At 40.7% G+C, this 25,831-nt stretch overlaps 1 protein-coding gene across 1 annotated transcript; it reads left to right on the top strand.

The window, feature by feature from the left end:
* Positions 1–396: 396 nt before the first annotated feature.
* Positions 397–23,752, top strand: LOC148332147 (guanine nucleotide-binding protein subunit alpha-12-like). The gene is made up of 6 exons (XM_088302273.1): positions 397–1,074; positions 7,175–7,393; positions 18,177–18,227; positions 18,314–18,514; positions 19,457–19,663; positions 20,427–23,752. The coding sequence occupies exons 1-6, from the start codon at positions 757–759 to the stop codon at positions 20,586–20,588; spliced, it is 1,158 nt and encodes a 385-aa protein (XP_088158399.1). The 5' UTR covers positions 397–756; the 3' UTR covers positions 20,589–23,752.
* Positions 23,753–25,831: the final 2,079 nt, after the last annotated feature.

Raw genomic sequence — 25,831 nt, 5'->3', positions numbered from 1 at the left:
TCGTTAAAGCTCCAGCAGTTTTGAAATGGCTATATAAATAAAGTTGTATAGTATTGTATCGTATTACCAATATCAGTAACATTGATGCTGATTGTTAAGCAGTTTACCCTTTTTTTTTAAACCCCCCACAATACTTCTCAAAGTAGATAGATCCAAATATAGGTTTTCCATCGAAAACGGGTTTTGACCGCCCCCACCCTTACAAAAAAGTATGCTTTTGGTGTATAATCAGGCACGCTGATGGTTTTTGCGTCACCCCATAGTTTTGCTCCGTTTTAGGTGGGTGCTGACGCCCCCTGGTGGAGAGTACCGGTAACGCTCTTCGAGCTCTGTCTGGGCCGTCCCACCGCCGCCCGCTTCCCCTTGAGAAGTCGCACCCTCCCGGCCGCTGCCCAAGTTCAACACCGCTGGCCGGTTGCTGCGTTGGGAAACTTTGGAAGCGCACTCGCCGTATTGTTGAACGTTACGACACTCATTTGACCCGACCTGCCTTGTTATTTGACTTTGGTGGATACGGAGTGGATTTAACTCATCATTTCGTAGAAGTTCAAACTTTATCTTTTGAGTTTATATGGCGCGCTCCTATCAAGACTCGTCCGGTCTGCCGACCAAGACAACAACATTTCCAGAACGCTTTGAGTGTTGAAATTAGCCATTTTCTCCCGACAAAATTTGAAATTAAATGTAGGCCTAAGAAGTCGAAGCTCGGGGGCTTATGATGAACTTTTGTCCGCTGAGGGTCTGGTGAAGCAAACTATGTCGGGAGTGGTCCGCACCCTTAGCCGCTGTCTCCTGCCGGCTGAGGCGAGCCGGGACGCGGGCGGCAGCAAGGAGAGCAACCGCGGGAGGGACGCTGCGCAGGAGCGGGAGGCTCGGCGGAGGAGCCGCGAGATCGACGCCATGCTAGCCCGGGAGAGGAGAGCCGTGAGGCGGCTGGTGAAGATTCTGCTGCTCGGGGCCGGAGAGAGTGGGAAGTCGACTTTTCTCAAACAAATGCGCATCATTAACGGACAAGAGTTTGACAAGAAAGCACTTCTGGACTTCAGGGACACTATTTATGAAAACATACTGAAGGTAAGACAATTAATGGAATGGAGATGTAATTTGGGGGGGGGGGGGGGGGGGGGGCTTAACCACTGATGCGTTCATGTCAATATGTCACAATCACATCAACAGGTATTTTAATTTAAAAAATGCACAGATTAGAACAAAATTGACTTTAGAAAAGATTTATATAGAACTGTGTTCATTTATCTATAAAATTGTCAATAATTAGAATTTTGTTTGTCCCACTGTTGACATTATCCTCCCACTATAGAACGGTTTGTTGACACAGTGCATATTTTTATCCTGGAGTGTGTGTGTGTGTGTGTGTGTCCATGTGTGTAAATGTCCCTTTGTTTGCTGCCATAGCCAGGCCTCCTTCACTAGCTAACAATACCAGACTCTTCCTGAGGGATGAGAACATCCGCTCTGCCCACACTGGGATAGTAAGAGGCTCCAGTTCGACCAGCAAACCAGTACAATGCCCCTCCAACGTGCCATCATTCACCAGGACGACCCTCTTAAAATCACAAGGCAAATACACTTGGAGAATAACGGCAATACTGTACATCCGATTGTGAACTAGATGTGACGTACCGCCCCAGTTTCCACGAAGCAGTTTTGATAACTTCAGCACAGGGGGTCCTCGGTTTTTGACTGAGGTACATTCCTCAGTTGGGGACGTACTGAATTTGTACTCAAATTGGAATGCACTGTTGTCTATGATAAACCTGAGATAACATGGTAGCAAAGTCACAATTAATGTAAATATTTGCATAAAAACAGGCAATATATAAACAATACCAGTGGTGGGCCATGCATTTCACACATAGGCCTTTCTGTGAAGACCTACTTAGTCCGACCTGAATAAATCCCACTCATAATATCATCATTTATGACACCACGGCTGGAAAAATAATATCCAGACACACACTTATGCAGTAGCAGGTCCGTCTTGAAAATGGCCTCACAATTGTATCTGCAATGAAATCCATATTGTTTACATTTTCAAACGGTCACCAGTTACGACTTTCTGGTGTGTTGATTCCGATTAGCGCTGCCCCCTCACAAGTGAATATCCAATCAGAAGACGCGGTCATCACCTTCAACGTAAGGCCAGCGAGAAGGCCTTGCTGTCATCAACTCGTGATCTGATTGGCTATCGCAACTGTCTCTCAACTGTAAAAGCTCCCTTGAGACACAGAACAGACGCCCGTACAATTGTATCTGAAGGCCTCGGCGAATCGTGCGTGCCACTGGTATTAAGAAATCTGCCTGGCAACACAAACTAGCTGAATTCTGATTGGATAAAAACTCTAACCTAAAAATTCAAACTAGAATATCGTATGACATCAATGTGAAGAATATGATCATGATATCTTGATTATGTTAGCCCACCGCAGAAGAATACAATCATTAAAGAAAAAACACAACGTATTTTGTAACCTCAAAACACCGTATGGCGGAACCGTCATAAACCGAGGACCCTCTGTAAGCAATTTTAACCGTCAAAATGACAAACCACATGGTTGAATTTAAGATGGTTAGAAAGATTGGTCGTGTTGCCGATGGATGCAGAAACAACTACAAAACACTTATTCCACTTTACTGTACATATCTTTGCAGTTCGTCTACCGCAGCGAAAAGTGTTTGCAAATAAGCGATTTCGACTTGCTATGTAAAAGTGGGCAACATGTCCATGGGCTTAAGAAGGCCACATTTTCCACGATTCCATTAAAAGCCACATCGGGATTTAGCGTTAGAATGTGAGCTCTCCTGAACTCTACTACGCAGATGGCACATGATGGACTTTTGAATCTTTGAGGACTGGTATTACAGCAGCTAGTTTAGTTTTTCCTTGGTTCCAAAGCCCATCCAGTCATCTTCTTGCCTTGGAATCGACTCTTTCACTTTCACTTCTCTTCTTGAGGATATTGCGCTGACAATAGTTGTCGTTTCATTTCCAGCAGACATCCTTTCTATTTTTTTACACCGTTTGTCAAAGTCAAACTTTGTCAACCTGTGTCTGGACTAGTGCGACATAAGCTACTGGTAATTAGACGAGGATAACCGCCAAAGTTGTGGAAAGACTCGAGCTGGGCGATTGAGCGTGAAGAATTCTACACATTGTTTGGACTTGTTTGTCCATTGATTGATTCCGGAAGTCGTTGAGCTACATCGGTGCACCTAATTTGCCGTCTGAAGAAGACCAACATGACGTTGAGGTATAGGTATACTTTGGTACAATTTACGGTATTTTGGCAGCCTCTAGTGTAAAAAGATATGAGAGCGCAATTTAAAAATAATATGTCTTTGTATAATTGGCAAGAAGAAACCTGATGCCCATGTAGATTTTTAGAACGTTATCTGGGCCTAAAGAGAGATTATCAGCCAGCGGAATACCTCTTTGCTGTCAGAGATAGAAAACAGAGACGCATCCAAAGCAAACACAGGCCCCGTCTCGGCAAAGCAGGTAATTAAAACAAAAAAAGAGATGCAAGGGAGGGGAGAGAAAATAGCATAGTGAGGCTGACAAGCTGCTCTTCCTCTTGCCATGTAAAACATCCAATAAAATAAGCAACTTTTACACTGGCCAGGTCCATTCTGTGATTTGCGAATCCAAAAAACGGGAATCTGTTGCTTTGCATTTTCATGTTTTCACACCGGCAGCTTTCAAAACCAAAAAGCAAGTATTTTTATGTTTGGAGTCAAACAGTAAACAGACAAATCGAAAATGTTGCAAACAACACACGCCATGTGGCATATACGCAAGTTTCATTCCGTGGTGGACAAGGGATGTGACTCAAAGCTCAGTCATGGTTAATTTTTTTGTATTTCTTTTTTTTTTATGTATTTGTCAGTATTACTGCCTGCTGTGTGTCATACATCGTGTTAGACACGGCTGTCTTTGTGGTAAACACCAGTTCAGCTGCGGGGCGTCTGTGTTTGTTTAGGTTTTTGTCCGTCTTGCACACACTACTTAGTCACCGAGGTTACCGAGGGCCATCGCAGTCAGATTGCCAACACATACGCAAGAATTGCTGCAAACCACATCTCGGGAATAAATCGGAAGCTCTTTTCCAAATGAGTCTTTGTTTCTTCCCTTCCGGTCGTGTTTTAGGCTGCTGAGACGCCATGACTCATGAATCAGCAGAACAAATTGATATTAGACGATCACAGAAGTCACTTTAAAGTGGCTCGATGGTTTTATAAGTGACGAAACCTGGGCTCTATAAACTCAGGCTTTACTGTAAGTATTTCTTGAGGAAGTCAGAGTCATTTATTCTCTGATTCTCTTTACTTGAGTTAAACAGCTGGACTCCGATTGGATGCTGTCGAGCACATTTCCGCTGTGTCTGATCGTGTGAATACGCTCACAGCTTACATTAGGTCACACATTTTATATATATATTGGAAGGATTTCTTGTAGGGGCGTGACAAGAAAATGATTGTTTTCCCAGCAAGAAAACGCCAGAATCAAGAAACAAAACGGTGCTAACATTTTGTCAATATGTGAATAATTTTGGATGTCATGACTTTTTAAAGGCTTTAAAAAGCGGGTAAAAATGTTGGGTTGTTTCTTATTCAAAACAATGGAATGGCCTGTGATCACTTTTTGAGAAAAACAATGAAGCTGAGATATTGAGGCCACGCAGTTTAGACTAAATTAGTGTAAAGATGATACACCACAAGAAAGTGTCCGATTTCAAAAAGCGAGTCGTCATAATTATGATTTATGACATTAAGGAATGCGAATGGAGAGAGAACGATGTGGGTTTTTTTTTTTTTTTTTTCAAAACCAATACGAATTCTGATTGTTGGTACCATAGTCAAGGAGGCCGATAACCGATATTTGGAGCCGATATTCATTTTCAGGAAAAAGGAAAATATATATTTTTTTAAATTAACTCTTAACTTTGTTCAAACATCTGTAAGCATATCGTTGCTGTCTTGTGAAAAACACACATGTCTATTTTTTGTATGTTTTTAATTTTCATGTTAATGGGATGTCTGTAATGCAGAAACAACATTAACAAATATTTAAAAATAAGACCAAAATTGACATGTTTTTTTTCACAGAACAGCAACAATATGTTTACATTTTTCAGATTTGCAAATAGTATTATTATTATTATTATTATGTATTTTTCTTATTATTGTCAATTCAATTTTTGACAACATCCACGTTCGTTGTAAAAGTCTAACAAAGTTCATGGAGCTTCCAGGGTCACCACCAAGTCTTAAAATATAGTTTTCAACAATAAATAAAGTTCTCCGAAATTCCATAATGGCAAAAATGTTAACATTTCACGTATGCTTGTTTTGATTTAAAAAAAAAAAAAAAAAAGTGCAGAGTGTTCCCAAAGTCTGTTGAATCTCGTATGAATTTAACAGAAAATTTAAATAAATAGTTTTATATTGATTTGTTATCGGCCATCAGACTTTTTAAAAAAGTCCATCCTTAAATGATACGCAATTAAGTTGACACGCACTCCTACGTCTCCCCCAATTCAAGATTAGGCGACAGCATATCATGTACTTTGGCAACGTAAAAATTGAACATCAATTCATCTGCATGTCCCCTAAAACCCTCAACATTGGTTGGGATAGGAGCCAAATATTGAGTTATGCCGCCTTAGTTGCGCTGAAAATGAGGCAATAGATAGAGACTCCACATTGTACACTGTGCCTAGAAATAGACATGGAAAACACATTTTTAAAAAGCTAGAGTTCCTTTTCCCGAGAAGATTGCAAAACAGCCCCGTGCGACCTGATTACATGAAAATGAGCTCGCGAAAAATGTGTCGGTTGTGTCACATACCCTCTGTTCGTGCGGCTGTCTGAGTCGACTGTCATTCTGCCGATTAAATATTCTAAAGTAGCTGTCAGTGATAGAAAAATAATAAATGGCATTTCTTTTGCTCCAGTCTTCAATTTACTTGAAAGACAAACAAAAATACAAGAAAGTGGAGAGTATATATATTAAGTGAATTGACCAAAACAAGGTCAGACGCTAATTCAATGTATGTGCTAACTGCAAACAAAACTCGGCATAGCTTGAATTCAACATTGTCTTGTCATTGCACACAACTATCAAGAGTAACTTGTCTGGCTGCTCCACCAATTTTATATATAGACCAGTAAAGTATGTGATTTGATGTCGCTGTGGCAACAACAGAGACACTGTTCTGTTGATTACAAGGCAGCGTGGCATCCAAATGATGTTCATTAAAGGTTGCTTGTTAATGATAAGACAACCACACCAAGGATTTGTGTCGGTTTGTTTGATCCCAAGAGGAGATCTCCCACACGGAAAAAAAAAAAAACCCTGAAGGCAAGATAAATGCATCAGTGTTTGGGTTAGTCCTGCTTTATAAGCCAAAGGTCAATTTAGAAGTGTAAGGCCGAAGGCAACACTTGCGTAATGAAATGTAAGGAAGTAAGAAAGAACAAATACCGTGCTAATGTCCTTAAGTATTTTTTCCAAGTATTTTTTTACTTGGATATGTATTTTTAAAGACTTTTTACTTTTACTCCCGCCATACAGATATTGTGTATGCACTTTCTATTTCTTACTTTGCTAAAAAATGGTTATTTCTTTTTTTTTTTGATGAAGTGATGTGATAACAATGTAAATCTTGGGGTCGTATTAAGTGGAAAGTCAAGTCACTGGATAAAAGTCAAGCAAATAATAAAATGAGGTCGTGGGCCAGATCTGGCCCCCGGGCCTTGAGTTTGACTCCAGTGCTATTGGCCTGATTAGGGTGACAATAATTATTTTAATAGCTTATTAAAAAAAAAGGATATTATTCCAAATTGACAACATGATCTCAGTACAGTTTTGTTCTGTAACTTAAACAAAAATGGTGTAACTGTCTTATTTTGATTGCGCACAAAGATAATCATTGTACTTTTATGGAGGACTCTTTAATCAGAATATTTACTGTGAAGCGGCTAAAATTCATAAGATTTGGACAATTATTCAAATGAAACAGGGTCTCAAAGCAAAATATCTATCTCCTAAACAGGTTTGATCGAAACGAAAAGATCGGTGACTACACTGTAGAACATTTGCTAATCGATTAGTTGTCAATTAAATGATTAATCGTCACTCCTGTTGTCCCCACAGGGCACGCGCGTCCTGGTTGACGCCCGTGACAAGCTTGGCATCAGCTGGCAGAGCTGCGAGAACGAAAAGCAAGGCATGCTGGTGATGTCGTGGGAGGGACGGGCAGGCACCGTGGGCGTCGAGCCTGGCGAGTTCCAGCTGTACGTGATGGCACTGAGCGCGCTGTGGGCCGACGCCAGCATCCAGCAGGCCTACGCCAGGCGCTCCGAGTTCCAGCTGGTGAGTAGTGCAACGGTCAGCTGTCTATGTGAGCAGCGCCGCCTGTCACTACAGGGTGGCGGTGAGTTGGTTGTTTTCGAACACGGTCATTCATGCCGCAAGACAGTGAACCTGTGATATTTGCGAGGGATAAGGACCAAGCCCTGCGGCGAACTGTGGAAACCCCCACCACCCCCAAAAATGATTAAAATTACCAATAAATATACCACAAACTGTGATACCAAAACATTTTAATTTCAAACTTATTAAATTGCCACCCTTACATATACTACTAAATAGTATAATATTTACGTTTATTTATCTTAAGTGTTAAACGGGCTTTAAAAATGCAAATCCTCATATGTTTAATCAACGCTGAATTTTGCCGAGCCATAGCTCTGTGAATTTGCTTAGAAATGAAAAAACATCTGAAAGTCTACAACACAGGTGTCAAACTTAAGGGCTGGGGGTCATATCTGGTCCCTGACTTCATTTTATGCGGCCCACATTGACATATGAGATATTGACATTTATTTCTTACAAATCCTGCGCTTTTAAAATAAATTGAAAAATTAAACGCACACACACGTTTAAACACCTCCTGAAAGCTTCTGCGTCTTTTGATAGCAAACTGGTTGAGACTGAATGAACCCCCGTGGTTTTCCAGACAATTAACAATCAGCTTCACGCCGTCAATCAATCTAATCCAAGAAGGCCTTTGTAGACCTTGATTTCAGTCATGCTCGAGCAGAAAAGGGTCTTCCCCAAACCCTCCCCAAAAAGTTGGAAGAAAGAATCCGGGTCTACTTAAAAGCAAAGACTGTCTGTTTTTTCCAGTCCGATAATCATTTCTCCAAAAGTCTCCCACTCTCTTATGTCTGAGGAGAATGAAAAGAAAAGCTGCCATTTTACATTCTCGTGGAAAAAAAATGCATTGAAGAAGATCTGGGGAAGCACTTTGCTCAGCAAGCAACGTGATGTCAGCGCCAACAAATCCTCTCTGATGGAGCCGACAGATGCTTAATGGCAACCAAAAGGTTGAGTTTCACGGAAGGATCACAGACCGTATTGTTCTCTCGGCTCCACCGGCCCGCCTGTTTTAGCTGCTGCTGCACTTTTTATTTCCCGGCGAGTTGGTCTTTTTGTGACACGGAAGCAAAGCTCGACCTTCTACCTTCTTACGCATTTATCAGTGACAAAACAATCTCGAGTCAGACAGTAAGTCACTTCCGTGTCGCCCCCGCAAACTGTACGTGCGCGAGACGTCCACCAACAGCTTTATGTCACGTCGCCTCGCCTTATCTGGAGGGCCACGCTGATATCACCAGTATGCTGCAGCTTTTGTTTTTTTTTAAACCGCTAATTTAAAGTCCCTGGTAAAGTGAAACTAAAACGACTTCTCAATTTGACAGACAAGAGAATTGTGCTGTTAGCAAACCTGCCAAATTTCAATAAGGCAATTTAAGTCAATAAAACTCATTTCATTGCCAACCGTCGGCATCTGCTTTATATCCATCGATGGCAGTCTTATTAAACAGTTAACTTTCCAATAAGTGTCTCTGTTGCGCTATCACACACACAACACAAAACCGAGTCAAGCGGTGATTTATTGGACGACGCTGCCGTCAATCTGCGGCCTAGCCCTGTAGTCTCCTAGCTCATGAAAAAGAAGTTACATTTTCAGATCTTCAACCGTCTTTAAGAAGGTAAGGTCAAGTAACACTTACGAAATACCCTGTATTTTGTAACAAATCACTGAAATTAGTGTTGTTCCGATACCGATACCAGTATCGGTAACTGTACCGATACTGCAATAGGCCCAATACCGGCTATCGACATTTGTACCATGCTTCAAACGCAGCGAATGCATTTTCACATGAATATTTACACATAAATATGCTTCAAATTTCAATCAAATGTAATGACCCAGTGTACATGAAAAAGAAAAGCATAACTGATATAAAGTGATCAGAGCGTGTATGTTGTGATGGTGTTAGGTGGTCATGTTGAACATTTGACAATGAATCATTTTACGTCCACGTGAGTATGCAATTCTTTAGAATTCCAAGAAAAATTGTGCTTATTTTGATTTTTCAAAATTATCGGTACAGTATCGGTATCGTCCGATACTGCACAAACAGTTGGTGGCATCGGTATCGGGACACAAAAAGTGGTATCAGAACAACACTCACTGAAATAACTTTACAGGGGTGGAAATGCTCAATTTTGGCCTGATTTTTCATTTGTGTGTACCCGACTTTTGGTATTTAATGCACGGAAAAAAACTTTGCTTGGGCTACTGAAAAGAATATCAATATTCCAGGATCACCGTGTCATCATTCGGATATTTGATAATTGATACTTTTGCGTTTGTGTTGTATCAGAATGCCAGGAATCTGGCTCACGTCAACCAATTATTGCTAAGTGTGGTCCCTGCTTAATATTCATGCCAGGCCAATCTCATGATATCCGACACACAGACAACGTGCGGTCTAAATTTCCCATTGTCTGTGCGAGGACTCGTCATCTGATCCAAGATACGACCAGGAGACGGCTGGGGTCATGTCAGTGCATGTTTTTTTGCCTGCTTTCATCTTAAAAAAAAACACCTTCCTGACACAATGAATTCACACTGCAGTCTGCAACAGATTTCAAAAGTCATAAGTATACGCCAGGGGTAAGACTAACACCCAGCCCATCCTCTCCCCACCCTGCCTCTCTCTCTTGCTCCTCTCCCGCGGAGGCTTTTTTCGGTCAGCTTTTCCCAGGCTCGGTTGGATCCGAGCCACAGGCAGACACCGCAGAGAGGGAGGGAAGAGAGAAGGGAACTTCGGAAAGAAGGCAAGGGAGAACTAAAGGGGGGGGGGGGGGGTATGGGGAGAAAGGAGAAAAACAAACCCATGCAGGCATTTTGTTTACTTGCAGGCTTCTCACCGCACCCTGATAACACCCTGCTTGATATGGCGACCAAGCACCAACAGCGCCTTTGACTGACACAAAGTCCTGTTGGGACTCAAAATATATGATGTTGTCTTTGGCCTTGTGTAAGAGTGTTTATTCGAGAGCCTTCAACAGATGTACAAAGGCTGTGTATACACACACACACACACACACATAATGGTTTACTGCTGTGGTGTCACTGTATCCTGTCCCGGCGACATGAGGCACAGTTTAAAACAAACATGGGAAGAAAGAATCACAAGGGCTGGTGGGAAAGTGGATGACGCAAAATTCAGACTCAACTTCACAGAGTAGACGCAGTACAGTACAGGATCCGTTAGCACTGCGGATTTAAACTGTGTGGTTGTAATTTGGATCTTTTTGGGAGAGGCTTCATGGCAGCATGAAGAGGGGAGGGGAAATGCAACGGCAGACAGGAATGAGTCCTCTTCAAAATGTGGATGAAATCCGATATGATTTGGATGTCTGCCAATATGAGTTGGGCGGCAGCTTTTCAATATTTTTGAAGTATTTTCTAGGCTTACAGCAATTGCGTTGAATCATTGAGTAATGCAGGAAGAAAAAAAAAGCATTGAACAGAGTAACATGCTTCTGTGGTGCAAGTTGTGGTTTTGGCCTTTTGGGCTCCTCACATACCACTGTAGTATCTGTGACTTGAATTGCTTATTTGGTGAGGCCAGGCCGAGTGAGTGCCATGGGCGTCAGAGAATAAGAATGTTAAATTGGCTTTGTGTTAAATGGCTCACCCGTTAGCCAGTCTGCATGTTGACCAACTCGGCCACTAGAGTATGAATTTGCTTATTGCGTGTTTGTGAACTTCTTATCGTGTGTTCCGTAAATCGATTGTAATTGCAAATGCGGGGACCTTAAAATAAGTTGGAACTCGTTATGACAGCCTATATTGAATGAGCGCTGCTTTGTTTTTGCGATCATTGACGTGTTGCTGTTGTACAAATTCCACTTCATCTTCCTTGTTATGTGTGAAATGATCCCCAAATTGCTTCATTCTCTCTTTTATGGACTCTTCTCGCTCCAATTTATTTCTACAGAGTGGTGCGTGCGACTGCGGAAACATAACACGGAAAAATGATCCATGTGACACTTCAAGGCAGAGATTGTACTTCAAACTTTTTGTGTAATCACATTGTCATTGTTATTGAGTTATTGGACTAATCATTGCAGCCCGAAATACCACTGCGATGTGACCGCTCAGATTCAACGTAGTGCGTCAATGCTAGCTTCGCGTCATCAAAATACACAGATTGCGGACGAACATACGGGTGGGCGGCCAAACAACACAAAATAAAAATATTGAAAAACACCTGCTGTTAAATTAAATTTAAAGTTATACACATGTTCTAAATATGCTACTTTGGAGGTTGTGTATAATAATAATAATAATAATGCATCAGATTTTGACTGCGCAATGGTGTAAATATGAAAGAACAAAAGTGGAAGTACTGTAATTTGACAGTCATATGCTGTAATCCTGCTTTTTACACCTACATAAAGTGATGTCTGTAGAGTTTATTTTAATTTTATAATTTACATCTGCCACATGGATGGTGTGTTTTGGTAACCTCACCTCGTTGGAGAAAAAGAATACTTTTAATTTTAAATAAAAGTGAGTAAAAGCATTACAACAACATATATGTCTTTGAAAAGCCACAGTAGTTAGAAAATAAAACATTAACAAGGTTTATTCATTTTATTTTTTTCAAGTTCAGCGGGCCGGATTGAAACATTTAACGGGCCCCATGTGGCCCCCGAGCCGTAGTTTGCCCACACCTGCTGTAAACACATAAATGATTTGTAATCAGTTCACTGTTTCTCTTTCTCTCTCTCTCTCTCTTTCTCTGTGCGTCTAAATGAGTTTGCATTATTTGTCACATGCAAGTTTGTTTTCAGATGTTAATCTATTAAGTGCCATAAATGCGATAAAACATGACAAGATCGTATCGGCGTAAACACAAACACGTCCATATCAGGTATGTCTCACAAAAATAGAGCATTGAATCGGAATTTGGCACTTGGATTCCTTTCAGTCTTAAAGGGAACGTTTCCCTAGAAACGTGTGGCCAAATTCTGAATTGCACTTACTGTGGTTTGCAATTTTGGTTAGCAACCAGGCTAAGGAGACTGCGGGTCTCGCTCTCAAAGTCCTTTGAAGTTTAACTATGTTGTGTTCAAAGTTTAATTGTGTCGGAATTGAATTCAAGTAACTTTACAAAGTGGTTGAATCTTTAATTAAGATCTGTTGAATTGTAAAAGCCAAAATGACAGAGTCTGGCCTCGTTTGACTTTTTCCATTTTTATCTCCTCTCAATCTAATTTATGATTAATGCCACGAATAAAGACCAAAGCTAACCCTTAACCCGTGCATCACAGTTAAGATGCAAGACAGACCTGCTAATTGTTGTCGTTCAGGATATTTGTCTTCAATATATTTTCCATGTTTACATGAATAATATGCATTCAACGAAATTCATTGTCACGCATGGGATCACGTTAATCAACGGCATGTTCTTCTTTTGAACAAGACTGAAGCATTTGTCCCATTTTGCAAACAGTCCCCAATCCTTAATATTAATTTGATCAACTAGGCCCACGACTATGAATGATGGGGGAAAAAAAGTCTTGTTGGCCGTATTCAATTGTGACCTTTGGGGTCAAGCAGCTTGTTGGGCAAACAATAGTGGCACACCCAGTCGATCCCTCACACACACACAGTCATGTGACTTTCACAGCATAATGTGAGCATATTGAGGTTTTTGCCGCAATAAAGCCACTAATCTGTGCATACATGCCATTCCTCTCACTCTACTCACACACTCCCACAGAGCATTATATTTTCATTTCCATTTGTAACTCTGCAGCAAAAGCGATTAAAACCTTCATTCTTTACCTTATAAAATAGACTTTAAATCACATTTCACTTTTAATGTCTCCACGGCATCATTAATCAGGATGTGCAATTATTGCTGATGGAAGTCCAAGTGACTGTGTGTGTGTGTCCGTCTGTGTTTGCATATCCCTTCATCTCCGGGAATTCCCCATTCCGTCCCCCTTCCCTCGCGCCCTCCCCCTCCCGTCCTTGTCCTGCTTAGCCAATCGGAGCGTTACGGCTTTGTGTTTTCCTCTAGTGTGACATTGCAGGTCAGCAGCGGGGTCACGGGGTCCCGCCCCCCCTCGGGTTGATGCTCGACATGTGCGGGCCGCTCACACTGATTCATTTAAAACGCTACGTCGCCACTTTTAATGAATCTGTTCCTTCATCGGGACAGGAAGTGGCAAGTTTGCACGATGAAAACGAGCTGTTATGTGTGTGAGGCATCGATAGTGACTTTTTTACCTCAGTTGTCCGACTCCCCCGTGTCTCTCATCACTGTTTTCACACACGCAGCTGTTTCCTGTGGCATGTGTGTGCGTCCACGCGTGTGATGAAGAACGAGATGTTCAGTTTCAATGTTGTAGTCAAAGTACGATTATTTTCTGGTTACATACGTCATTTGTAAATCATTTTGGCATCTTGCAATGCGGACTTATGGAAAAAAAAATTTTTTGATTTTTTTTTTTCTTTTTTTTTTCTTAATCGGTTGTGTAAACGTTGTTGGATCTCGGGAGGGACTGCTCGCCCCTCAAGTGTTTAAATTAGGGGTTTGGTTTGGTTTTCATTTGCAGTTTGGACGAGGAGAGGGAAACATTTATATCTATCTACAATATTATGCGTAATTTATGGTCTCTTTGTTGTTTTAGTCATTTTAAATGAAATCACTTTTCCATATTAAATGTGTCCGAGAAAGGTCACAAAAATTGCAAAAGCCACAACACAACGGAAGTGAGCGAAACTCCCGTGGGATGGGAAAAGACACAAACCTCGAATAGTAATAAAAAATAAAGTTTTATCGCTGGCGCTTGTGTCACTTTAGCAATGTTGGAAATTATTTGTGCTATTTTTCAATTTTTTTGATTTGCGATGACGGGTTCAACTTGTACGCGAGGACGGCGGTCACTTGCCAGCCACGTATTAGATGTTTGAAAATGTTGAGTATATGTTAAGATAAAACAAGGCTAAGGCGCTAAATTGTGGTTTTGTTAACCGAGTTGAAAAAATAAGCCCAAGTAATTTATTTACATCATGCTTTTCAAGGTAAGGAAGCGTCTTCAGAAGACACGTCAGACGTTCATTTAGTTATCTCCTTTTTTCCAACTCCGAGCAACCCGTTGATCATTACGCACGGATCTTCCTCTCTCTCACTTCTCCGTCCGCTTCTTTCTTTCCCGTCCAATTCGTTAGAGTATTTTTAATATTCCGTGGATAATATCGCGTGGACGTAAGGTTTTACCATACTATTCCAGCTTTGCGTCTTTTTAAATCCTTCCTTAAATCCTGTGGGAGTTTCGCTCACTTCTGCTCTGTGTTGTGGCTTTTCCAATTGTTGTGAACTTTTTCTGATCATTTAAAAAAACCATATTATTAATAATATTCAAAAACAACCCCGTAACTCTCAGAAGAAAGCTAACAATTGCCATTCAAAAGGTGTTCATTCTATTTATCTTTGCCTCTTATTTGGTCGCAGAGTGATGTGAATGCCGACCAAGACGAGCTACCGTCTCCTTTTTGTGTCTGTACGACTGCATGATACCGGAGCAGAAGAACAAATTGAAGCATTCAATAATCATGCACAAACGTTCAATTCTTTTATGTTCTATTAAAATGTTATTACTCTCTGTCTTTCAAGAGTACAATATTATAAACTGTAATTGTCCTCATTTAAGAACCTTAAATGTGGCGAGGGGGGGGGGGGCTGCATACGTCTCCTTTAATTTACTTTTGTTCTTTTTGCAGTTTCCCAAAAAACATTTATTTCATATCTACGTGATTCACAAGGTCAATAAAGAAATCCTTTTAATTAGTCCTAGTTGTGCAGGGTATAAACATTGAATAACGGCTCGTAAAGATCATAAAATATCGTGATGTTCATCCTTTTCGTGCCGGAAGACTGATGAGTTGGCAAAAAGTGCAAGTCATTATAGGAAGGTTCAATCTACAGTCACATCACATTCGTGAGAAGTTTCGACGGACTTCGATTCAGACTTTGTGTGCGCTCGATTAATTCAACTGACACAATATAAATTGCGCTTTATACGATTAAGTTAATCCATGTTACATTTGACCAATTTGGGTTTTATCTGTGATGCGCTATAATCGACTAGCTCAATTGAAATTGTCCAAACGGGTTAGTTGCTTTGAAGCTGTTTTCAACACTTTAGATCAATGCTCCGTAACTTGGATCAATCGAACGCCGGGGGTTCGTGAGACAGTTTCAGGGGTTCAGTCGCAGTCAAGACACAAACACACTTCTTAAGATCGGGAAGCTCAACTAATCGAGTTATAATCCGCATCAGATATTTTTTTAAATAAACTGATTGTCGATGGTGTTTACATTTAACATGCGAGGACTACTTAACTAATCATGCGCCTTCTCATCTCGTGGTCAGCCAACCAGCAGGGGGCGAACACGTGCTTTAGGTCTTCAGCAAGTTGTCTAAATAACAAGCAAGCGTACCCGCCAGAGTCATGGCGAGAAGAGAAAGTATACACGTTCTCTTAAATGTACACCCCGTACATTGATTATTAGGGGGGGAAAAAGTATGACTAATCGTCTACTATGATGACTAATATTGAAAATATTTTTCAAAATTCACAAAAATATAAATGTAGTTTCTTATGATATTACAACTTCAATTTTGCAAATTTACAATTTCTTTCTTTTCAAAGCATTACTAATTCAATCTTGAAAATATCTGCCTTCTTTTCTCAAAACATACAACTGAATTCCTAGAAATCTTGCCTTTAACAAGGAAAATATCGGCGCTGTCCTGTGTCCAATTATTTTTCCCCCGTGAATGGGATGTCTGTAATGTAGAAAGCCCATTCACGTAAAAAAAAATAAATAAATAAAAAATCTGAAAAAAAATGGACAGAATTGTTTTTCTCATGACAGATATCATATACAACAAAAATGCTCCAATATATACAACTTATGTTTTATATGCTACATAACTTCAATCTTGAAAATATACAACTCTATAAACTTTTTATCTATTTTCATCCCGTGGCAGTGACAGTCCCTCATATATATACAAACTGGATATCAACATACTGTGTGTGTATAACAAACATTCGTGCAATTGAGTTTCATAATATTGATATTTCTAGCATGTCATTCCGTGAAATGTCACAGACTGTGAGGAATTAGCTTGTACTTTAAATATCAATCAATCTAGCGAACAGTATAATACGGTCAGTATACATTATCATTGATTATGCCACAAGAAGTTCCGTTTGTCCATCTGACTGGAAAGTACACAAAATGCAATTACAACCCGACATGGATGAAAGAAAGTGGGTCAGCTAGTTCTGCCTCCCATCTTATCTGCTAGTCCACTCCAGTTATCTCAGCTCACAAAGCACACCAGTGCCGACACAGGAGATGTTTTGAGGCGCGCTCCCGGTCTTGACCTTCAAGCTGCTTATTAATTGTAATGGATGCTTACATCACACGCTTCTTGTCTTTTGCTGCATCAAAGCCTCACTGCGCTTGTAGCACTGTGACAACATCAGTGGAAAAATTGGTTTTAAATAATCTGGTTACAGCAAAGCACGTGGAAAAGCTTTTATTGCCACTAAGGTTTTTTATGATTGAATTAATGTTCATTTGTATTGTATTTTGCGCATCTGCAACCAGTTCAGGGTGTACCCTGCCAGCTGCCTGAAGACGGCTGGGACGGGCTCCATGAGGAAAAGCGGATCGGATAATGATGGGATGGATATGCGCATCTGTGGTTCAAATGTGTCTTTTATACGTGCAATCACTGTGTTTGTTTCGAATATTTCGATAAAAAGACTTTCAAAGCTCTTCTTGGGCAAGGAGGTGGGTGGGTCAACCTTGTTTTCATTGTCCACTCAAACGCTAAACGCAATTGTCACCCAGCATATAGTTGTCTTTTTCTGTCTTATTTTGAACACAAGTCAAAGCAAATGTGTGGCCACGGGCCTTGAGTGTGACACCTGTGTTCTTGCACTTTTGATCAAATGAATTTGAATCAGAACCAAGAATCCCAGAGCAGTGGTTCTCAATTTTTTTACACAGCCTAAAAAAAAATACTTACTGGTCGCACTCCAGTGATCAAAACCACTGAAATACAGTCGTTTAGTCGGCCTAACCCAAAGGTTTTAGTCCTAAATGTGTTTGAATTGTAAGCTACTGCAGCATTATGCACAATTTAAACAATAAATATAGGAAATTAAGAAGTTTATTTACTGTAAATCATGATTTAGTCAAGATGAATTACACTTAAAAAAGTACACCCAAAAATATTTTGGAATGATTTTTTATGAGAATAAATGTGTGTATCGAGCTTAAACGTTAACACAACTGAACTTTACTTACTTGAGCTCAATGATTCAGAACAATATAAATTGTGATTTAATACATGATTTTTTTTTTTTCAAGGTCCTCTTTTTCAGGTATTTTTTAACACAGAAAGAGAGAGAGAGAGAGTCTGCATTATGATGTCTATTTGAATTTGACGAGTTGTTCAGACCTTGAACTTGGGCAATGATTCTTTTGTGTACCAAAAAAGGAGCCCGCTTACTTTGAGACTCACTGTACCTGTACAGATGGGTGGCACTAAATTGCCGAGCAATAGCGTCAAAGTTTAATAAGCTAAATGAGGATTTGCCAAGAAAAAGGGGGCGTGAAAAGGGGCTCATGGTCTGATGTCTAAATTCCATATTACGGCTGTAATTCATTTTTTGCCCTTCCCTTGTCTGCAGAGTGAGTCTGTGAAATACTTCCTGGATAACTTGGAGCGCATCGGTCAGCTGGTGAGTCATGTTGATGTTGAGCGGCAATTGAAAGGTCTGCTGTAAGAATAACTCGATGTAATCCCAGTTTCCTTCTTTCACCTCAGAGCTACATCCCAAGCAGGCAGGATATTCTGTTCGCCCGGAAGGCCACCAAGGGCATCGTCGAGCACGACTTTGTCATCAAGAAGATTCCCTTCAAGATGGTGGACGTGGGCGGGCAGCGGTCGCAGAGGCAGAAGTGGTTCCAGTGCTTCGACGGAATCACTTCCATCCTCTTCATGGTGTCGTCTTCAGAGTACGACCAGGTACTAGATGCTAAGATCGCGTAACCCCCTAGGAGGCAGACAGTGGCGTCTTTATCTCGCCACGTGTCCTTTCCAAAAAAAACACAAAATGGACAAGAGACATCAGAGGTTTTGAAAGCACACAACGCTCTCTTTGTGGTGGCCTCGAACAAACGCGACTGTTGCCTCAGCACTGGCTCCTTTTCCAATAAGAAGTCATATGATGAAGACTGATGCCTTGATTGCTGTGCAGTCGAACCCACTAGAATATTATTTGCAGTCGGCCCACAAAAAGGGAAAATATCTGTATAGTTGGGGACTATTGAAATGCATTGTGTTTTTATTTTAATTAGTTTTTTTAATTTAAACCCCCCAAAATCTTCCCAAAAAAACAAAACACTGTTAAACATTTATCATACATTATGAAGGGAATTGAGGAAAAATATTTAGAAATATTTTTAAATTAATTGGGACAAAAAACTAAAAATATCTGTGTCGTTGGGGACTGTTGAAATGCATTGTGGGGAATTTGTACTTAGTTTCTCATTTGAATTTAAACCCCCTAAAATCTTCCAAAAAACCCCACTGATAAACATTTAACATACAATATTTTGAAATATTTTTAAATTAATTGGGACAAAAAAAGAATCCGCAAATATGTGAATCTGTGGGCGCTTACCCACGAGTTTGTGGGGGTGGACTGTAAAGACAATGATTGGGTAATGTGGCATGAAAGATCCAAATTTTCTTCATTCTGTTCGCAAATTATCTATTCAAAAAAAAAAAAGCAGATTCCCCTATTTGGCTGAATAATATTCCAATCGCCGATTAATCGTCCAATTAATTGTAACAGTGTTTGAATGTTGTAAGATTCTAGAAGAAGAAAAACCTTTTGCCACCCGCGGGGCTTTTGACGTCATGGTGAATTATTCTGTCAATTAAATAGGGTGGCTTTGATTCCAGGTCTTGATGGAGGACCGCCGCACCAACCGGCTGGTGGAGAGCATGAACATCTTTGAGACCATCGTCAACAACAAGCTCTTCCTCAACGTCTCCATCATCCTCTTCCTCAACAAGACCGACTTGCTGGTGGACAAGATCCGGACCGCCGACATCCGCAAGAACTTCCCCGAGTTCAGGGGAGACCCGCGCAGGCTAGAGGACGTGCAGGTACCGACACTCCACCAAGTGTTGAGTTGTCCGCATCACATTTTGGGAAATCAGGGCTGATCGCGTTTTTCAACTGATTAATATCGGAAAACTGTTGAAAACTTTCAATTAGATTTAATTATGCTATTGTTCCATAGAGCATCAGGTGTTTTGCATTTTTGGATTATAAATCAGATTTTTGTTCGTAGTTTGGCTGGTCATAAGACTTATACTCAGGTTGACTTTGAGAGTTCTTCTACTTCTTCTACTTTCTTTGGTGGTTTTCAAATATTTTTGGGGCTTCCGAAATGCGACAAAGTTCAATGATTTATTATGATTCCAATCCAGAAATTGTGATCCGGCGTTCATTTTTTTGCAGCCAATTCGTACCTTAATTCCAGTCTCCACTGATCCATTTTAAACTTAAAATAACAACTTCCATAGTTTGAATCGGAAGTTTCAAATCCACCCTGAACTCGTTTGCTGCTGTCAACTCAATTAGGAATCAGGGATTTGGGATCGGATGCGATTCCGAACTGGGACTTTATGGAAGCTTGACTATGAGCTTATTTTTTATTTTATTTTTTATGTAGGTAGCTCTTGGGCATAAGTCGCACCAGTCAAAAAATGCATCATGAAAATAAATTCCACACTGGTCTATAAATTGCATTTTTGGACAAATGTATTTGACAAAAACCAAGCACCTTTAAATCACGTCCTATAACAACACAATCTCGTGGAAACACACACACACGCTCACTGTTAGCACGTCTTGTTCCCACAGGCGTTTCTGGTGCAGTCGTTCAGCCGTAAAAGGCGAAACCGAGGCAAGCCGCTGTTCCACCACTTCACCACGGCGGTGGACACCGAAAACATCCGCTTTGTCTTCCACGCTGTCAAGGACACCATCCTGCAGGAGAACCTCAAGGACATCATGCTGCAGTAACGCTCAAAGCATTCTTGACTTGTGTGTGTGGGGGCGTGGAAGAGAGGGAAAAAAAAAAAAAAAACTTGTGGAAGCCTGACGGGACTGGGCTGTATTAACCTGTGGAGCAATGTAGTAGACCCGCTGAGTGGTTCTAACGCAACCTGTGGAGCCGTGACCCACCCCATCTGACACATCCCAACCCGTACAGTATCGTCAGCGTGCATTGGAGTCATTTTCTTCCCTTTCAGATGTGAAGGGGGGATTTGAAGACTTCAAGATTTTTACGGACGTCAAAAGGACTAATGACAAGACGGTCCCTAAATCAAGTCAGGAGGCAGGGCGGGAGGGATCCACATGTCCCTGGTTCCTTGTGGTCATACGCGGCGCGATGAGACGAACTTGCACAAGTGTCCTGTCGGTGAACTTGGAGCAAGAGAGGAGATGGTGATATTGATCTCATGTCAATCCGTTTGCCTTCTCGCTTGGATTTCTTCATTTGTCGAGTTATTCGTGCATACTCGTGAGGCAAACTGTTTGCTATTAGTACGACAGGTGACATCAAATTCTTCTACTTAACATCTGTAGCATCATTGGTAACACTACGACAGTTGTTGAGTGTTGCAGTTTGGCCTCACTCGTGACATGGAGTTGTCCTGCTTGTATGTAAATGTCATGAGAATGGAAAAAAAAACACCTCACTTGTGCGAGACGGCGGAACCATTTTGAAAAATTCAATTTCGACAGTTAATATGCGATTATATTTTCAAGGTCGTCTACAGAGATATTTTTTTTAATCAGACGCAATGAATAAATGAATCTTTATTCAGATTTCTAAATCCTTCTTAAAGATTAAATGCAAATATATTGAATTTAAAAGTTAAGTACAAATCAACTGTACTTTCTAGGGCTGAATGATTTAGAATAACGACGAATAAATATTACGATTTTTTTTTCACAAACACAAGCAATAACTTTATTTGTATTACAGTAAATAATAGCAGAATTATTGTACGTGAATGTTTCGTCTTATAGGTAAGGCTCGCGCTAATATGAAAGAGCCGAGAGTTTTTAACCTACTAAACATTTTGACTTTGAGTGTTTTTATCATTCAACTGCAACAAAATGACAAAATTCGCAACTGAACTTTATTTGCATAGCACTTTAAAAAAAACATAAATTGTTCAGCCCTACGAGTGAGACAGTCATTGTACAAATGCGCAGAATAGGCAGACTAGTGAGGACAAAGATTCTACCAGCACATGGATGAATGATCAAAGATATCACCTAAATGGCATCCCAAACGCTTCCACCAAGCGGTACAATTCGGTTCAGTTCGCTATGGTAACAATTACTCGTCAGAGTCATAAGCAAGGTGATGGATGTAGTAACTGTGCTAGCTAACATTATTCATATGCTAACGCAAAGCCACCATCGTAATCCAGGCCATTCAAAGCGTGCGCCTTTTCGTAATTGACGCGGCTATGTTTGCACTCAAGTTTTCTCCGTTTGGAAGACATGATAAATATCTCGTCTTACTAACGATAAACACAAGTTTGCGCAAAGCTTGCAGAAATGTACAAAAAGGCTTGGAAAAATATCCGCGGTCATCATGCCTGTGGAAGAACAACGATGCTGGTGAAAGAAAACTACTGCCCCGGTGTTTCCTTCCCCTCGAGACGTCCTATCGAAGCATAGTATGCTTGCGTGTGATTTTGCGAGAATCTTGTCGTTTGTTCGGTTAAAAGTGGGGAGGATTTAATATTTTCATCCTGAAAAGTGGTATAGCACAGAAAGGCGCGCTGATGACGATGGAACCAGTAGTGCTTGGTTAATACAATCTTCAAATGAATTCTAAGTTTTGGAAAATGTCGTTTAAACATTGCTAGTGGACAGCTGTAAAATCTAACATCTGTTCAGTGACATCGCCCTCTAGTGACGTGGCATGTAAACAACATTTTGGGAGGACCTCGTGATCGGCGATTCAGTCGTTATTAAAAACACAGCGCGCCCGATATCAAAGGGGTTTTTTTTTTAGGCTGACATTGATATTAGGCATAATAAAATTCAGATAACCGATTCATCTGATTACTCTCTAAAAGGTTATCAAAAATAATTCTCAATTCATGTGATTAATTATTTCACCTATGATACCAACCTGCGACTGCATTGGCACGTGATTGCCATGGATGTCCAATGAGATGCTTAAATTGTCAAAACATTTTCACGGCTGTCAATCACCTGTAATCTGTGCAACTTCACTAAAAAGACAGGAAGTAAAAATAATCACCTGAAATCACGTGGTTGCACAAGTGTGCACACCCTATTGTACAATGCATGTTGTATGGCCTCTGATTAAAAAAAAAAACGGATCTTCACACCACCTGCTCCAAAGTGTTTATGAGCACTTCCACATGTTGTTAATAATACCAGAGGTGAGCATTACGTCAGATTGACGGGACACAAATAATGGCGGAGGTGGATTTTCGGCAGCTGCGATAATTGTCCCTCACAGCTTCCGTCAGTGACAGACCTCTCAGTCACTGACGGACGCTCGTTTTTGCTGACATATTTTTGGGGTGAGGGTGATGGGACGGACGGAGTGGCCAACTGACACTTCCAATTCGGTTGGGCTTGAAGAAATGACGGACGGCTACCCAGGCCACCGACGGATGATGAACGACGGAGAAGCAAAATGGAGTAAAATGCTCACCTCTAATTCTAAAACCTCTCGTTCCAACTGTGCAATTTATGTTCATTTTGAACTGAACCGATGCCCTTTTGTTCCTGCTCGTATTTCCTGTATACACAAGAGTGTTCAAGTGTCTGCCACTGTGTGTGCGTGGAACAAAAATAGACCACTACATTGTAACAGCAGCACTGTAAATGTACAACTAACCCACTTAGCACACTTTTTTTTATTTTTTTAATAATGTAAATAAATGTCGTCACAGCACTGGATACATGCTGAGACAACAACAACAAGGACAAACTGTAGAGTGAAGGAAAAAGAAGAAGGATGGAAAACAGGACAGAGGACAAGATGGCGGCTCGCTTTAGTCTTGGTGCCGCTCCCTCCTTTTGACCTTCTGCTTTTCTATTTGTTTTTTCTTACTCTGTGCCTGATTGGCTCTGTGTTTTGGGGTGAAATACACTTCCGTTTGCCCAGAGGCTGTTTTACTCTTTATTTGTTTGTGTGTGTTTGTGGCTGAGCACGAGGGCGCCACCTTCAGCATTGTGCGAGCGAAGAAAGATTAGCAACGAGGGAATGACTGCTCAGTTTTGACTCAAGAAGTCCATTCCAATTTCTGCTTTCCCTGGCAGAGCAGAGACGAAGACTCTTTGTACACTCAAATCGATATTACAAGAAAAAATTAGTGAGGAAGTCATTTTTTCATTACAAAAGTATTCAGTAATTGAACTGGTCAACAGCAAATTTTCAGTTGAGATGGATTTGTTTTTTTTTCTAGCAGATCAGCTTTTTGACATATTCAAAAAAATTTTGTCTTAAATTTGACCTATAAACTTTTATTTATAGCTATGACATTTACGGGAAAAAAATCCACCAGTTTGTTGCTGAACCTAACCCATAATAACTTACTAAATGTATTGCTAGTTTACATTATAATACACTTATTATATTATTATGAAAACATGATGCGTTCGAAAAAAAAATGATTCAAACGGGAAGTGAAGAGAAAGTAATAGGACTGCAGACTGGAATCAAGTCTGCTGGAAAGAAAGCAAAACTGCAGAGAAAAAGAAGCGATGGGAGGGGTGCGAAGGGTACAAAGGACGGAAGACAAGTAAAAGTACCCGAAAGGGGAGGAGGGGGTTGCTTTTTGGGTCACGTTTCCTCTGCGGAGCCCACTTCCTGTCCTGTTGCTCAAGGAGTGTGGATCCACTTTCCTCTAGCGCAACACACACACACACACACACGCACACACATACAAAAGCAACCTCCTGCGGTGTTCTGCAAAAAGGAGGCGAGTGCAGAAATAAAGCAACGTAAACTAAAATCCCGGGTGGCTTGCGAAACATAAGGAAGGACGTTTATTGAGGCAGGACATTGTGTGCCTTGCATTTTGGCCACATTTAAAACTAACTAATACGAAATAAGCAAGTTGCACAAGTTTTTCCATGAGAAAATAAAGAACGTAGACAACGGTGTCTGTGGTGTGTTCACATTGAAAGTACAAAGTCACTTGTTAAATTGAATCAAAGAACGTTTTAAATTGTATTATAATAAAACATAAACGTAATTATATTCATTTAATTTTTAATAAGTACAGTGGTGCCTTGAGAGCGCAAACTTGAGATATGCGCATTTTAGCAATGTGAACTCAATTCAACCGACTTCACAACAAGCTGCAGTTTGTCAGCTGGTGGAAAATTAAAAAAAAAAAAAAGGTTTCACGATGTTAAACGCCATTTGCAGTTCAGGTTTACTGTCAAACTAAACATAAAACAAAGAAAATTACTCTTGCATTTAAAACAGCACAGCTTTGCTTTCGAAAAGTCCGCTTAGCTAAATGCTAACAGACAAGCTAATAATAACCTTAAATCACTACAGAATCTTTCATGGGGAAGCATTTTAGAACTGATGTCATTTTTACATCCAAACCTGATCATTTCCACAAAATCAAAAATACCAATCTCTTAAACAGGCTGAAACGGACAAGAGCAAGAATGCGCACACGAACCCCACCTGGTCATATTTCAGTCATTTAGCTACGGTCTAGGCCAAAGACGCCTCAGGAGCGTCAATGAGCTTTGCGACCGCACCAATCGTCTTGCCTTGGTGAACAGATGGACTTTGAAAACATCCAAGCACGCCCGCGCACAACCTTTGTGAGGATATGCAGTGCATAAATGGATGGATGATGGACAGACTTGGAATAAATCAGAGCACAAATGTTCATGTGAGGAGGTTGACGCCACGTCAGAGTGTGGCCTCATTGGACACGAGTGGTGTACGCGTAACCCGGAGCGGCGTTGGTGAAAAAAAGTAAGCAAAGCTAACTCTTATGGCTGAAATTGTAATATAAACGACCTGCAACCTACGACGTCATAAGAAGAATCAGAATACAAAATCGGAGAGCTGTTACGTTCCAAATTAGAACGGTGTGTTGGTCGCTGACAGTCGAAAAACTGCGGCAAATCCTCATCTGAATAAATGTGCACGTCTACTCATTCCCACTTTGTCGTTGTAAATATCCTGACTGGTGCTTTACGCCGTGCACGTCCTCACCGCGATCAGCAAA

The sequence above is a fragment of the Idiotropiscis lumnitzeri genome, chromosome 8 (assembly GCF_059441095.1).
Source record: "Idiotropiscis lumnitzeri isolate Australia: NSW breed Sydney's pygmy pipehorse chromosome 8, RoL_Ilum_1.0, whole genome shotgun sequence".
NCBI classification, from domain to species: Eukaryota; Metazoa; Chordata; class Actinopteri; order Syngnathiformes; family Syngnathidae; genus Idiotropiscis; species Idiotropiscis lumnitzeri.
This window is presented reverse-complemented; position numbering and strand designations above follow the sequence as displayed.